This window comes from Chelonia mydas, chromosome 6, assembly GCF_015237465.2.
Source record: "Chelonia mydas isolate rCheMyd1 chromosome 6, rCheMyd1.pri.v2, whole genome shotgun sequence".
NCBI classification, from domain to species: Eukaryota; Metazoa; Chordata; order Testudines; family Cheloniidae; genus Chelonia; species Chelonia mydas.
Window position 1 is genome coordinate 62292691 of NC_051246.2, and position 15949 is coordinate 62308639.

At 43.7% G+C, this 15949-nt stretch overlaps 1 protein-coding gene across 3 annotated transcripts in view; it reads right to left on the reverse strand.

Annotated features, from left to right (window-relative positions):
- The window catches only part of PSMC3 (proteasome 26S subunit, ATPase 3), a 38672-nt gene that overhangs the window by 18760 nt on the left and 3963 nt on the right, over nucleotides 1-15949 (reverse strand). For 2 of the 3 annotated variants that reach the window (XR_006291532.1, XM_037900230.2), the window contains exons 3-12: nucleotides 7701-7826; nucleotides 4868-4972; nucleotides 4063-4125; nucleotides 3314-3451; nucleotides 2734-2877; nucleotides 1946-2094; nucleotides 1304-1400; nucleotides 1019-1164; nucleotides 742-823; nucleotides 446-574 (exon numbers count right to left, since the gene is read on the reverse strand). Coding sequence is in view for 2 of the 3 variants with exons in the window: in XM_037900230.2 (XP_037756158.1) it covers nucleotides 464-574; nucleotides 742-823; nucleotides 1019-1164; nucleotides 1304-1400; nucleotides 1946-2094; nucleotides 2734-2877; nucleotides 3314-3451; nucleotides 4063-4125; nucleotides 4868-4972; nucleotides 7701-7826 (1161 nt within the window). In the remaining variant the exon portion in view is untranslated. Of the gene's footprint in view, nucleotides 1-117; nucleotides 575-741; nucleotides 824-1018; nucleotides 1165-1303; nucleotides 1401-1945; nucleotides 2095-2733; nucleotides 2878-3313; nucleotides 3452-4062; nucleotides 4126-4867; nucleotides 4973-7700; nucleotides 7827-15949 lie in introns of those variants that run through there. The other variant, XM_037900231.2, reaches the window with a different exon arrangement.

Sequence of the window (15949 nt, forward strand, 5' to 3'; positions counted from 1 at the left end):
CAAGTACATAACCCTAACGAAAGACTGCTAAAGCCAGCGTAGCATTAGACAGGCTCTGCTTAGCTGTTTGCCTCCACCGGCTGTAGCAGTGAAAGAATTGTATGTGTGTTGAGGACCTTGTTGCACAATGGTTTATTTAGATTAAATATATTGTCACTCTTACTCCACAGCAAGTGGCTCTAAAACATAAGCAATTACTCCCACCCTAAGATGTAAGACTTCAAAGCCAATTTCACATTCATGGAGGGGATTAATTATTTTCCCTTCAAGCTGCAGCATTATGAACCTTATCTAGCCAAGAATGTTTTTTTTTAAAGGGAGGAAAAAAAAGCTTTATTTTTTTTTCCAGCACGTAATATGACCAAACAGTCCAGTCTTAACCATCCTCTGTTTAGTCCAGTCCTCTCGAATTCCAGCCTGTCCAATTCTGCCAAGGCCACAATACCTGATTGCAGTGTAGAGATTAGGCATAGTATTGCAGATTGGCTTTTTTCTTGGCCTGAACCTCCAGGATTCCTTCCATGTAGTCCTCATGGGTGAGCTCTGTGGCTCCACGCCGAAGTGCGATCATCCCCTACCCCAATGAGAGAGAGTAGTTAAGGGACTGAGGGCATGGGCTTGGCACCAGATCAACCTGTCATAAATTACTCCATCCCACCCCAAGCTTGCCTCTTTTCACCTTTTTAACATCTACTGTGGAAGTCTGAGGGGGCAGGAAACAGGCTGTTAAGTGATACTCACCGCTTCCACACACACAGCCTTGCACTGTGCTCCATTGAAGTCATCTGTACAGCGAGCCAGCTCCTCGTAATTCACATCAGGGCTGCAACAGAGAAAAAACAAACCCATAAAACCCCACACTGCCATTCAACAGCAAGGTGTAGAGTATCCTTAAATCACCCAGCATCAAGCTCTACATAGGGGAGGGAGCACCTCCAGCCCCAGGTTTAAGGAACAAAGATTTATGGTACACTTTCCATAATGCCCCTCAAGGAGCTGGGCTTCTCCTCTTTCATACCTGACATTCATCTTGCGTGAATGGATCTGCATAATCCTAGCTCTGGCCTCCTCATTGGGCATCGGGAACTCAATCTTACGATCTAGGCGTCCAGACCGGAGCAGAGCAGGGTCCAGGATATCCACACGGTTGGTTGCAGCAATCACCTACAGAGGAGCAAGAATACCAGCCTAGCAGGATCCACCAGCTCTCTTGTGCCATGAGATCACCTTCCTCAGGAAGGGCTTGCAACCCCGCACTGGGGCTTGATAATACCAGGGCTGCCTCTTGAAGGGAGAGAGTTACCTTGACTTGTGTGTTGGGTTGGAATCCATCAAGTTGGTTCAGAAGCTCCAGCATGGTCCTCTGCACTTCCCGGTCGCCAGCCTTCTCGCTGTCAAATCTGGAGAAGGAATACAGGAAACTGAGTCAACTCTGCTCATGCCTGTAACTCCCCCAGGTGCCCTCATACCACCTATAATGCCCCAACACCAGCCTCCCTCCCTCTCTTTCATGTTTTGATCTTCCAAAATGTACATGGGCATCATTTGGGTCTCACTGGGCCCAAACCATTTGCATTCAAGCCAGAAATTAATTAATTTGGTTAATATGGTCTATGCCAGCATGGTAGGTGTTAATAGCATTAGTAGGTGCCGCTAACAGTGTTGGCAATATTGATTTGCACTGAGGTAGAACCACTGTTTACTGGTAATAAAAAGAAGCCTTATCCTTGTGGCTCTCGCTGCCCAGCCCCAATAGCTGTGCAACAGACTGAGCTGGCAGGAAGGATCAAATTATTCATACAGGAAACAAATATGCTTTTGAAATGACCCCACCCATTAGATTGGGTTTACTGCACCCAGGTAGAGCCACATCCTAAAACTCCCCACCTACCCCATGATCCTGGGAGTTCACTCCAGTTCTTACAGCATGGCCTGCAGCTCTCACCTCTTGGTGCCAATGGCATCCAGCTCATCAATGAAGATGATAGAAGGAGCTTTCTCCTTGGCCAGTGCAAAGGCATCTCGCACCAGCTTGGCTCCATCTCCAATGAACATCTGTACCAATTGTGGGCCAGCCAGCTTCAGGAATGTTGCCTGGAGGGTAGAGAACAAGTCAGTTACACAGCTCCTTTGCCCACATTGCACCAACTCTCTGCTCCCTTTACAGCACAGGTTGGAGCCTATCATGCCTTATCCTAGAGCAGGGATTCCCAAACTGTGACACTGGAGGCATTTCTGGGGAGTATGCGGGAGAAATTGCGTAACGGTGGATTTTATTTTATTTATTGCATTTTCATAATAGGCTACTCAGCTGAAGCTTTAAAACTCTGTGGGAATTAGTTAATTTACTTCAAGATGTACCAACGAGAACACAGATCCACAGAGATGCTGACATCCAGCCTCCTCACCTCCGATCACCGGACAGTGCAGGTTCAGTTGTCCAGCAACTGTCCAGTCTAACTGAGCTCATAACTTGGTCAGGGTTTTTTCCTGATGGTATGTGTCACGCTATATCTGTACTTGAGAGTGAAATATGGACAGATGGCTAAAGACAGGTAATGTTAAGAAGAAAACACAAAGTATCAGTGAGAAGAAGGCTAGGAGTACATGGTCAGCTGGTAGATCTGGAAGGGGGTACGCAATAAGAAAAGTTTGGGAACCTCTGCCCCAGGGGGATTCTGTTACTCAGATGACACCCTAGTGGGGCAGGTCTGTGCACTCAATCCCTCTTACCTTTGTCTGGGCAGCACATGCTCTAGCTAAGAGGGTCTTCCCTGTTCCAGGTGGCCCATACATGAGCACTCCTTTGGGGGGCTGGATACCCAGGTTTTCAAACTTCTCCTTATGATTCATTGGTAGGACAATGGCCTCCACCAGCTGCAAGAACAGAAAAACATTAAGAAAAGAAAACTTTTTCCATCAGAGTCTCTACCTCTGCTGCTAATCCAGCCCTTAAGCTAAATCCCTAACCTCCCACCCCGTGGATCTAGATTGCCTCAATTTCAAACTCAAATGCGGGGGGGGGGGGGAAATCACCTGTAGGGATCATGTTATTCACAGACTGGACTCTAAGTACTTCTATGACCCCTATTACTCATAGTATCTGAGTGCCTCACAATCTTTAATGTATTTATCCTCACAACACGCCTATGAGGTAAGGAAGTGCTATTATCCTGACGATATATATGGGAATCAGAGACACGGAGAGACTAAGTGTCTTGTCCAAGGTCACACAGGAAGTCTGTGGAGGAGCAGGAAATTGAAAGTGGGATTCCCTGACTAACCACTAGACCATTCTTCCTCCGCTTGTCACCTCTTGGATCTGTTTATCCAGCCCACCGATGTCGCTGTACTGCTCTGTGGGCCTCTCATCCACCTCCATGGCTTTCACTCGTGAATCATATTCAGTAGGTAGGGTCTCCAGGATCAAGTAAGAGTCCTTGTTCACACCCTGCAAACACAAAGGCAATAACTTAGACTGAAGTTTTCGATAAAGGCCCTTTCAGGCAACAACTAAGGAAGATAGTTCACCTACAGATGACTCACCGGGTCAGGATATTATAGAGGTAAATAGCTCATGCATCAGGACTCAGTAAAAAAAAATTAATGATGCAGTTCTGCGACATGACAGGTTCTTAAGGCCTGGATGAGTTAAAGACTAGTAAGGAGTCTAGGCTTTAACTTGACATGATAAAGGCAAGGGGTTTATCAAGGTATTCAGGTGCCTAAAAATGCACATAGACACCTAGTGGGATTTACGAAAACAACTAAACAGGTTATGTGCCTAAGTCCCATTGACTTAAATGGGAGTTAGGCATTTAACTGCATATTTAGGCACCTAAATGCCTTTGGAAATCTGGCCCAGTGTGCCTTATCTACACTACTTTTCAAATGCCTTAGTTAACACATGCTAATATCTCACCATTAAATCCTTGTCCAAACAAGGCCTTAGAAAAAATCTGCTTAGATCATTTCCTCATGAGAAAGTAATCCAGCCAAATACCAGATTCCCTGGCTAACACCATGTGATCAATATCTGACAGTTACATTGCAACCACTCACCACTAGGTCTCCAGGCTTTAGCTTCTCTGCATCAACCAACCCGATCACGGGCAGGAAATATGTCTGTGGGGAAGGAATCAATGTAAGCACAGCAACCAAACAGGGCTGGGCAAACTATGGCCTGTGGGCCGGATCCGGGCCCTCGGGGCTTTGGATCCGGACCTCAGGATTGCCACCCCTGTGGTGCCACGCTACTCTGGGAAGCGGCCACACCATGTCCCTGCAGCCCCTGGGGGTGGAGGAGCAGAGAACTCTGCACACAGCTCTTGCCTGTGGGTACCTCCCCCAAAGCTCCCATTGGCCAGGAACAGGTTACCGCGGCCAATGGGAGGTTCGGGGGAGGTACCCCAGGCAAGGGAAACTCTCAGAGCCCTCTGCGCCCCCTCGACTTCCCGGAGTGGAGCAGCGTGGCCGGGGATGGGGACGGCAGCCTGCCCTGGCCCCAGTGTGCGCCGCTGCCACCCCGGAGCTGCTCTAGGTAAGTGGTGCCAGGCCGGAGGCTGAACCCCTCCTGCATCCTGCACCCCAACTCCCTGCCCTGAGCCCCCTGCCGCATCCCGCACCCCAACTCCCTGCCCTGAGCCCCCTCCTGCACCTCAACCCCCTTCCCTGAGCCTCCTCATGCACCGCTCCTCTGCCCCAACCCCTTGCCCTGAGCCCGTTCCTGCACATTGCACCCCCTCCCACACCCCAACCCCCTGCCCTGCAAGCAATTTCCCCACCCAGATGTGGCCCTCGGGCCAAAAAGTTTGCCCACCCCTGCCCTACTAGCACTCCCCACATCTACACAAGTTCAGGCTCTCACCTGGCGTGTGGAGGTTTTAATCACAGCACACTTGCCCTTCCTCTGGGAATCCAGATCAATATTTGCTCCATCCTCTTCCTGGTCATTGGGGTCAACATCAAGTAGCTGAAGACCAGAAGAAAAGATATCATTAGAAGCAGAATCAGGCCCGTCTAACCATCCCACTCCTGGATGACATCTCAAGGCTTCGGATATTGGGTTCCTAGCTCAAAAATCACACAAAGCAGTGGAAACTAAACATCCCACTGTCTACCATCATCCACCAATTGTAGGATTATGCCTGTAGTTAAATCCCCTGGGAGAATTTAGAGCTTCCTGAGTAGCAGAGCTCCCTGTCATAGCAACAAGGCAACAGCACAGGGGAAGGCACTGCAAAATCCTGGGGAACAGGAGTGGTGGCTGGTGGTGCTAGGCACCCTCCCCATTCCAGTATAACAAACCAATGCTAGTATCACATAAATAGGTTGAAACAATATTAAAGAATTATGAAACACTGAGAAAGACAGATAGCCCAAACTAGCACAACTACTGGAAAAGAAAATTATGCCTCACTAATCTATTAGAATTCTTTAAGCATGTCAAAAAATTACAGATAAAGGAATACCAGATGATATAATTTATTTGGACTCTCAAAAGGCTTTGACAAAGTCACTCACAACAGTCTACTAAGGAAACTAAGTAGTTGGGGTGCAGGTCAAAATACTGTTGTGAATGAGAAAATGGCTGAAGGGACAGAATTGTAGTCTGGAGGAGTCCAAAAATCAGAAGACAAAAACATGAATTTAATCTGTCTTCGGGCATCTGACTCAGTTTTTTAACTGCGAGGGGCTGAAGTAATGGAGAAAACAGAAGAGCAGGAATAAATGATCAGATTCTTCACAGCAAAAAGGTTAACAAGGAATCCACAAGGTACCGTACAAGGACCAGTTTTATTTAATATTGATCTGGAAAAGTAGGTGAGCAGAAAGGTGGCAAAATCCAAAAATAAAATTATAGAAGACTGCAAGGAACTTCAGAGAAACTTAAGGCTAGGTCAATGACATTCTCGTTAGTGTTCACCTATTCACAAAAATTGTACTACCAACTATACATAGTTAAGTGATAACCTCCCTAAAGTGGATGCAGTTATACCAGTATAAAAATACTTACATTATTATAGCTTATTTCCATAAGAGAAGGGGAATAAGGTATATCAGGATATGTCTAACTAGAAACATAGCAGCATAGTACAGTTGCTACTCCTCAGGGCATTATACGCCAAAAATTTAAAAATTCAGCAAAATTTGTCAAATAAATGTGGAAGCTCCAGCATGACACTGGGGAGCATAGGCCATTGGCTTCACAGAGGTGGGAGATCACTGTGCAGCTCTCACCCCCAGCAGTGCACAGTGCAAGGACCAGGCCTGCCACAGGAACACCCCAGGGCCCTGCCACTCTGTGGCAGTGCACCAGGTGTGGGCAGGCAGGCTCAGCAAGGCAGGATCCAAGTGTGGAGGGGCTGAGTGTGGGGGGATCCAGGTGTGGGTTGAGAGGGTTCTGTGCAGGGCAAACTCTGTGCGGGGTCTGGTTGTGGGGGAGATCTGAATAGGGGCTTGCTGTGGGGTTCTGGTTGCAATGGTAACGGGACTCTGCAGGGAGGTCCAGGTGAAGGTGGTTGGGGCTAAACTGGGGGCAGGGGGGGCTCAATGGGGAGTAGGGTTTGTTGGGGTGGTCCAGAGTGCGGGGGAGGGCGGGGTGAGGCTTGGTGGGAGGGTCTGGGTATGAAGGTCTGGATGCATGGGGGTTAGGCAGATGGGGGGGCAGCTCCAGGTACAGGGATCCCTCCCCCTGCAGCTGAGTGCAGGAAGCGGGGGAGTGGGGGTCGGGGGGGGAGGAGAGGAGGAGAAAAAGAGGGCAAGGTGTTTCCAGAGCTTCCTGCAGCTAGGGGAGAAATCTGGGGGTGGGTCTGACCTGGCCCCAGATGCCATACAGGGGAAAGGGAAGTCACGTCCTCCCCAGCCCAACCGGGACTAGCAGCTGAGTTCAGCACAAGGTAGGAGCCACCAGCTGGGTCTTCCCCAGACCCCACTCACCCCACCCCCCCGTCCCGTGCCCTGGGCACCCAAAACATACTGCTGGGGAGGAGCGCATGACTGCTCTTTTGGCTTCCCTTTGCTTCCCTTTGCGAAAGTCATTTTTCTGCGGGGAAGCAAAGAAATCTGTGGGGATATAAATTCTGTGCATGCGCAGTGGCGCAGAATTCGCCCAGGAGTAAGCTGCGTCGCTGTAGTGCTTCAGCGTAGACAGTTGCTGCAACAATAGAAGGAATTTGTCTGTTGCTGTAGTAAATCTACCTCCAAGAGGCGATAGGTAGGATTGACTGAAGAATTCTTCCATTGACCTAGTGCTGTTTACACCATGGCTTAGGTTGGCTTAACGACATCTCTCGGGCTGAATTTTTCACACCCCTGAGGGATGTAGCTTGGTTAACCTAACTTCCTAGTGTAAGCCAGCCCTCAGTATAATCACTTTTATACTGAGGGAATTGCATCTGGTACCACGAACTATTTCAGTTGAAAAATTACACCCCTAATCAAAATAGTTAAATCAATACAAAAAGCGTGTGTAGACCAGGCCTTACACATCAGTATCTGCTAACTGTTTCCATTTTACAGATTGAGAAACAAAAAGAGGAAGTCACTGGTCCCAACTCACATCGATTCACTACAGACAGTCCTCTGCTCCAGCCACTGACCCCCTGCCTCCAATTAGTGAAGGCACCTCTTAAAATTAAAAGCTGTGCTCCCAATAGGGTATCATTCCTAACATTATTCCAAAAGGGCACAACACTCACCTCGATGACATTGGAAACGAGGTAAGGCAGGGTTTTGTTCACTTTGATCTTCTCACTGTTCTCTTTGATCTTATCTTTCATGGCCTGCAGTTCATGGGTAACTCTCAGCACCTCGCTCTTCATTATCTGAAATCAGCACAAGTTAGGAATGTGCTAACCTTAGCAGAACAAAGCAACAAACACATACATGCATCACACAATCAGAAGATCAGAATGAATCCCAGGAGGCAGTTTTGAAGAAGGAGGGGAAAATGTTAGCCTAATCTGTTTTGCCCTAAGTAGTGTGACTTTAGGGATTGAGGTATACATCAGTGCCCCAAAAATCATTTCCTCCTGATGCCACCTGAAGAATTCTAAAACTATTCAGGAATTTGAATTCCTTCTCACAGGAGGAGGAGACTTTGTTTTGGAAGAATCGTTTTCAGATCTTACTCTCATCAGTTGGCACATTCAAGCACCACACTTGTTCCTGCATTTAGGGATTAGAGAATTTGCAAATCACTTTTAAAACAGTTTCCGGATGCTGGAACAGGTAATGTTGAGAAGCCTGGATCATCAGTCCTGCCTCTTGCACAAAACTCTTTGAATGCAACTCAGAGAGATCTCAGTGAGTGCATAAAAATTGGAAAAAATGCTTAAAAATAAAGATTAATACAACTTTGGTTTGGATTGTATCTAACAAAATAATCAAATTCTGCCTTGCTATCTATAGTGTGGTCTTATCTGCTCACTTTCTGCCCCCAGAGGAAGAGGCTGGTATCCCTGGAAACACCATGATATCGACTAATCTCTCCAAGGGAGATTCTACTTAGATCTGAATTAACTGATTTCTATCCAATGGCAAACTCATGCTTCCCTCAAATTCACCGTCTTTCACCTCTCAAGGAAAGGAAGTTTCCTTTGACATTTCTACCATTCAGAGCACAACAGTGCTCGACATCAATGATAATTTTTAGGGCGATCAAGCAATTAAAAAGTTAATCGTAATCAATCATACTGTTAATAATAGAATACATTTAAGTATTTTTGGATGTTTTCTACGTTTTTCAAATATACTGATTTCAATTACAACAGACTACAAAGTGTACAGTGCTCACTTTATATTTATTTTTGATTACAAGTATTTGCACTGTAAAAAAAATAGTATTTTTCAATTCACCTACTACTGTAATGCAATCTCTTTATCATGAAAATTGAACTTACAAATGTAGAATTATGTACAAAAAAACCTGAATCCAAAAATTAAACAATGTAAAATTTTAGAGCCTGCAAGTCCACTCAGTCCTACTTCTTGTTCAGCCAATCGCTCAAACAAGTTTGTTTACATTTTCAGGAGGTAATGCTGCCCGCCTCTTGTTTACAATGTTACCTGAAAGTGAGAACAGGTGTTCTGATGGCACTGTTGTAGCCAATGTCACAAGGATATTTACGTGCCAGATGTGCTAAAGGTTCATATGTCCCTTCACACTTCAACCACCATTTGAGTGGACATGCGTCCATACTGATGGCAGGTTCTGCTCAATAACCATCCAAAGCAGTGCGGACCAACACATGTTCATTTTCATTATCTGAGTCAGATGCCACCAGCAGAAGGTTGATTTTCTTTTTTGACGGTTCAGGTTCTGTAGTTTCCACATCAGAGTGTTGCTCTTTTACGACTTCTGAAAGCATGCTCCACACCTCGTCCCTCTCAGATTTTGGAAGGCACTTCAGAATCTTAAACCTTGGGTTGAGTGCTGTAGCTATCTTTAGAAATCTCACATTGGTACCTTCTTTGCGTTTTGTCAAACCTGCAATGAAAGTGTCCTTAAAACGAACACGTGCTGGGTCATCACCTGAGACTGCTACAACATGAAATATATGGCAGATTGCAGGTAAAACAGAGCAGGGACATACGATTCTCCCCCAAGGAGTTCAGTCACAAATTTAATTAACACATTTTTTTAATAAGCGTCATCAGCATGTCCTCTGGAATGGTGGCCGAAGCATGAAGGGGCATATGAACATTTAGCATATCTGGCACGTAAATACCTAACAATGCTGGCTACAAAGTGCCATGCAAATGCCTGTTCTCACTTTCCGCTGACATTATAAAGAAGAAGAGGGTAGCATTATCTCCTGTAAATACAAACAAACTTGTTTGTCCGAGTGATTGGCTGAACAAGAAGTAGGACTGAGTGGACTTGTAGGCTCTGAAGTTTTACATTGTTTTGTTTTTGAGTTCAGTTATGTAACAAAAAAATCTACGTTTGTAAATTGCACTTTCACAACGAAGAGATTGCACTACAGTACTTGTATGAGGTGAATTGAAAAATACTATTTCTTTTATCATTTTTACAGTGCAAATATTTGTAATAAAAAGTACACAATTTGATTTCAATTACAACACAAAATACAATATGTGAAATGTAGACAAACATCCAAAATATTTAAAAAGAATACCAACTGAAATTTAAACAGTGTGATTAAAACTATGATTAATTGTGATTAATTTTTTGAATTGTGATTTTTTTTGAGTTAACCGCATGAGTTAACTGCCATTAATTGACAGCCCTAATCATTTTCTAACACTGTAGGATTATGCTACAGTGAATCTACAGAAGTTTGCTTATGACACGATACAAGCATAGGTGCTGGAACTAGAGGTGCTGCCGCACCCACTGGCATGTAGTGGTTTCCATCATACACAGGGTTTAGTTTGGTTCAGTGGCTCTCAGCACCCTCACTATACGAATTGTTTCGGCACCCCTGGATACAAGCACCTGGAGACGTGATTTAGAGAAACGTTAAGATACATTTTTTTTAATTTTGTTATTTAAGTTATAGTAAGTTTTCTTTTTCTAAATAAACCTGTTTAAAATGAAATCTGAATTTAAACACAAAATATGTTAAGACTTACATTTATTATAATCTCTTCAAATATTTAAATAAAAATTAAATATGCTGACTCCATGAGCCTCTATCAAAAACTTTGCATTAAAAGGCTGGTTCTCTAGATATAGAAAGAATCAGAGGAAAAACATTTAACTTTTGAGATCAAACTTTATAAATATGGCACAGTAGGTCATATACTGTATTAAGATCCTGTGGGGGACCCAGGAACTGTATTACTGAGAACAAGAGAGTCGCAAAGTCATCACAGGCATTGGAATCTGGTCTCTCACTCCAGGAGACACCATCATGTATCCTTATCAGGATCATCACTTTGCCCACCTGAATGGTCTCAGACTCCTATTTTATAGCTTCTTCCTACCTGACTTCTGATTGCCTCAGTTCTCAAATTAGGAATATCTGACTCCACCCACCATGGAAACTTTCTTTCAATGAGCTGGAGAGTCACTGACTGATCTACCCAGTAAATAACAGCCCTTGCTTCTGGATGATTCTGGACACGTCAAGTAACTGTTTCCTTCAATATCTACTAGACAGATACAAACAGAAATCCATTAATTTCTCAACTGCCTCCATCTTTGTGGTTAAATAAAAAAAAATACATCAGTGTAAAAGGCATGTGAGTTATATGAGCAGAAGTCTTGGTTTGTTGCTAGTTCTTTTGTTTTCCAGAGGTAGGGGAGTTATGTAACAAGGGAGGAGCAGCAGCATGTGCAACCAGAGAGGAGCAACCTGGTGTCAGAGCAAGAGGCTGTGGTAAGAAAAGACAACATTCTTCAGAGTAAAGGAGTACTTATGGCACCTTAGAGACTAATAAATTATCGGATGCATTCGATGAAGTGAGCTGTAGCTCAGGAAAGCTTATGCTCAAATAAATTGGTTAGTCTCTAAGGTGCCACAAGTACTCCTTTTCTTTTTGAGAATACAGACTAACATGGCTGCTACTCTGAAACCTGTCTTTCTTCAGAGTGTGGCCTCTAGTGTTGATTTCAACACCTGAAAACTGGAGGAAAAAACTGCCATGGCTGCAGGTCATAAAAAAGACCCTATTTGGGAATATTTTCAAGAAATTACTGTACCTCTGGGTAAAAAAGGAATATGTGCCAAGTGTAAACAGTGCAACAAAGAAATACAAGGCTGCTTGTCAGAGTGAAACGTGAAAAATGCTCCTCAAAAGGCAGTGACTTTGAAGATGATGTGGACATGTTAGTAATCTTATTTTTGCATAATTCTTAGGGCCTGCCTACTGTGTCTTACTATGCTAATAAATGATAACAGACTATGATAATAAGTGTGTGTTTTGGGTGTATTGCTTATGATTGTCAAAATGTTTGTGTTTAAAATATAATTGGTATGTTAGTTTGTTGTGGGAGTATTTCTCAATTACATTTTACTGTTATTGCTGGATTTCTGAAATGATTTTTTTTTATTGCTCAATATAATAAAATATCCTAGCTGGAGATTTCCTATTTAGAAGTCATGTTTTATTAGGTATTTATGAGTTTTAACATTTAAAAATGTAGGTTCCCCCCCCGCCCCAAGCTGTTTGGTATGTTGCTAGGAGACAAGGGTTTAAATAGATTTAAATTATACTTATGATTTAATAATTATTTTGCCTATGAAACTGGGTTTATAATAAAAATATCATTTTAACAGTGGTACAAACAGATGCAGGAGGAGGAATCTTTCATTTACAATCTCTTTTTTTTTTTAAAGCAGTACATTGAGTAATACTCAATGATTAAAAGTGACTTTTTTTTTTTTTTTTTTTTAAAAACCACACACCATTTTGTTTCAGGAGCCAGCTTAGATGTATGGTGTTATGAACACCAACATCTGCAATGTCTAATATTTCATAGCAAGAGATGTTAAGAGTAACAAGAAGGGTTTCTTCAGGTATGTTAGCAACAAGAAGAAAGTCAAGGAAAGTGTGGGCTCCTTACTGAATGAGGGAGGGAACCTAGTGACAGAGAATGTGGAAAAAGCCAATGTACTCAATGCTTTTTTTGCCTCTGTCTTCACGAACAAGGTCAGCTCCCAGACTACTGCACTGGGCAGCACAGCATGGGGAGGAAGCGACCAGCCCTCTGTGGAGAAAGAAGTGGTTCGGGACTATTTAGAAAAGCTGGACGAGCACAAGTCCATGGGGCCAGATGCGCTGCATCCGAGAATGCTAAAGAAGTTGGCAGATGAGATTGCAGAGTCATTGGCCACGATCTTTGAAAACTCATGGCGATCGGGGGAGGTCCCGGACGACTGGAAAAAGGCTAATGTAGTGCCCATCTTTAAAAAACGGAAGAAGGAGGATCTGGGGAACAACAGGCCAGTCAGCCTCACCTCAGTCCCTGGAAAAATCATGGAGCAGGTCCTCAAGGAATCAATTCTGAAGCACTTAGAGGAGAGGAAAGGGATCAGGAACAGTCAGCATGGATTCACCAAGGGCAAGTCATGCCTGACTAATCTAATTGCCTTCTACGATGAGATAACTGGTTCTGTGGATGAGGGAAAAGCAGTGGATGTGTTGTTCTTTGACTTTAGCAAAGCTTTTGATACAGTCTCCCACAGTATTCTTGCCAGCAAGTTAAAGAAGTATGTGCTGGATGAATGGACTGTAAGGTGGATAGAAAGCTGGCTAGATCGTCGGGCTCAACGGGTAGTGATCAATGGCTCCATGTCTAGTTGGCAGCCGGTATCAAGCAGAGTGCCCCAAGGGTCGGTCCTGGGGCCGGTTTTGTTCAGTATCTTCATTAATGATCTGGAGGATGGCGTGGACTGCACCCTCAGCAAGTTTGCAGATGACACTAAACTGGGAGGAGTGGTAGATATGCTGGAGGGTAAGGACAGGATACAGAGGGACCTAGACAAATTAGAGGATTGGGCCAAAAGAAATCTGATGTGGTTCAACAAGGCCAAGTGCAGAGTCCTGCACTTAGGACGGAAGAATCCCATGCACCGGTACAGACTAGGGACCGAATGGCTAGGCAGCAGTTCTGCAGAAAAGGACCTATGGATTACAGTGGACGAGAAGCTGGATAAGAGTCAACAGTGTGCCCTTGTTGCCAAGAAGGCTAACGGCATTTTGGGCTGTATAAGTAGGGGCACTGCCAGCAGATTGAGGGACGTGATCATTCCTCTCTATTTGACATTGGTGAGGCCTCATCTGGAGTACTGTGTCCAGTTTTGGGCTCCACACTACAAGGATGTGGAAAAATTGGAAAGCATCCAGCGGAGGACAACAAAAATTATTAGGGGACTGGACCACATGACTTATGAGGAGAGGCTGAGGGAACTGGGATTGTTTAGTCTGCAGAAGAGAAGAATGAGGGGGGATTTGATAGCTGCTTTCAACTACCTGAAAGGGGGTTCCAAAGAGGATGGATCTAGACTGTTCTCAGTGGTAGCACATGACAGAACAAGGAGTAATGGTCTCAAGTTGCAGTGGGGGAGGTTTAGGTTGGATATTAGGAAAAATTTTTTCACTAGGAGGGTGGTGAAGCACTGGGACGGGTTACCTAGGGAGGTGGTGGTATCTCCTTCCTTTGAGGTTTTTAAGGTCAGGCTTGACAAAGCCCTAGCTGGGATGATTTAGTTGGGGATTGGTCCTGCTTTGAGCAGGGGGTTGGACTAGATGACCTCCTGAGGTCCCTTCCAACCCTGATATTCTAGGATATGCAACCAAACATATGTCAGACAGTAAATTACCAATATAATCATCCAGTAAAACCATGGATAAGTTTGTAATCAGAATCAGCAAATTCCAGCAGAACGCCATAGATTGCTCAGTTGATTTATGCAACAAGTTCTCCCTTTCATCTTGTTCAGAACAAACATTTCACCAACATGGTTCAATCATTACGGCCAAGCTACACTCCACTTGGCACAGCAGACACTGCTAGATAGTAGCTGGATACAGTGTATGAGAAGGAAACTGAACAGTGTACAAAAAGATATTGATGGAAAATTTGTTAATCTGAGTCTTGATGGGTGGAACAATGGGCACAATGATCCAGTAATATGTGCTTGTGACACAACAGAAGATAGGGCTTACTATTTTACAGAAACAACTGATACATCAGGAAATCCCCCCACCCACAATACAACAGAATACATAAAAGAAATAGCAGTAAAAGCTATAAAATTGTGAACAAAAATTCAAGTGTCAAGTGCTTAGCTTTGTCACACACAATGCACCAAATGTATCAAAGATGAGAAAAAACATAGAAGAAAATAACGCAGAGAACCTGAAACTTATAACATATGGGTGAGGTGTTCATTTGATTAATCTTTTAACCGAAGACTTAAGTACAACTCCAGGAATAAAGGAAAATAATGCTGAAATTGCAAAATACTTCTGTAACAATCACTTTGCCTCAGCATCACTGAAGACAACAGGAGGGTACAAACCAATTCTCCCCGAACATGTATAATGGTATTCAGTGGTTGATTGTTTCAGTCTATTTATTAAGAACTGGCGTATTCTGATGACAATTTGTGAAGAAAATCATGACAGAGATGGAACTACCACAGCCAAAGTAGTCAACATTGGACTAAGGAGAAATGTAGAAGATATGCTGAATACACTAAACCTATTTCCATAGTCATGGAAAAATTCAGAAAGATTGCTGCTGTATTGATGATGCTGTTGAAAAATTGAAAAAACTTCAAGACACTGAAGACAGAAATACCCTGCAACAAAGTTAAACTACAGGCAATACCGAAGTGGACTGATCAAGCACTTACTCCACCTCATTTTCTCACTAATATTCTCAAACCAAAGTACCAGGTTAGAGGCCTAACTGCGGAAGAAGATGCTGCTATGACATGTGCATCTAATACTCACCCATTAATCAGGCCAACATAATAAATTGCAGGGTTGGAGGTGAACCATTCAAGCAGTGCATGTTTGCTAATATTTTAAAGAAGTGGTGGAAGTCTAGAATTGGTGGAAGTCTAGCTAAGCACATGAAACAAGTGTTTTTGAACTGCTAAACCAGCTTTTGACAGCAGTAGCCTCTTCTGAAGGCACAGAAAGAATATTTTCTCCATTTGGACTAATTTGTTTAAAATAGAGTAATTGACTAAGAACTGAAAAAGCAGGAAAACTTGTCTTGCTCTTCCGGCCTCTGAATAAAAACAAGGAGGGAGGGGATGAGATCTACAAGTAACTTGGGAGACTGTCATCTCATATTCAAGATACATAAGAGAGTAGGAACTTAAGCTCCAATCACATTCTCTTAGACATATTTGAAATTTTTTCCAGGCGGACCTGAAATAATCAGTTTAATTCACTGACAACATTTAATCCCTCTTGTTCCTAGTTGTAAATATGAAACACATTTTGATAAGAGACATTTGTG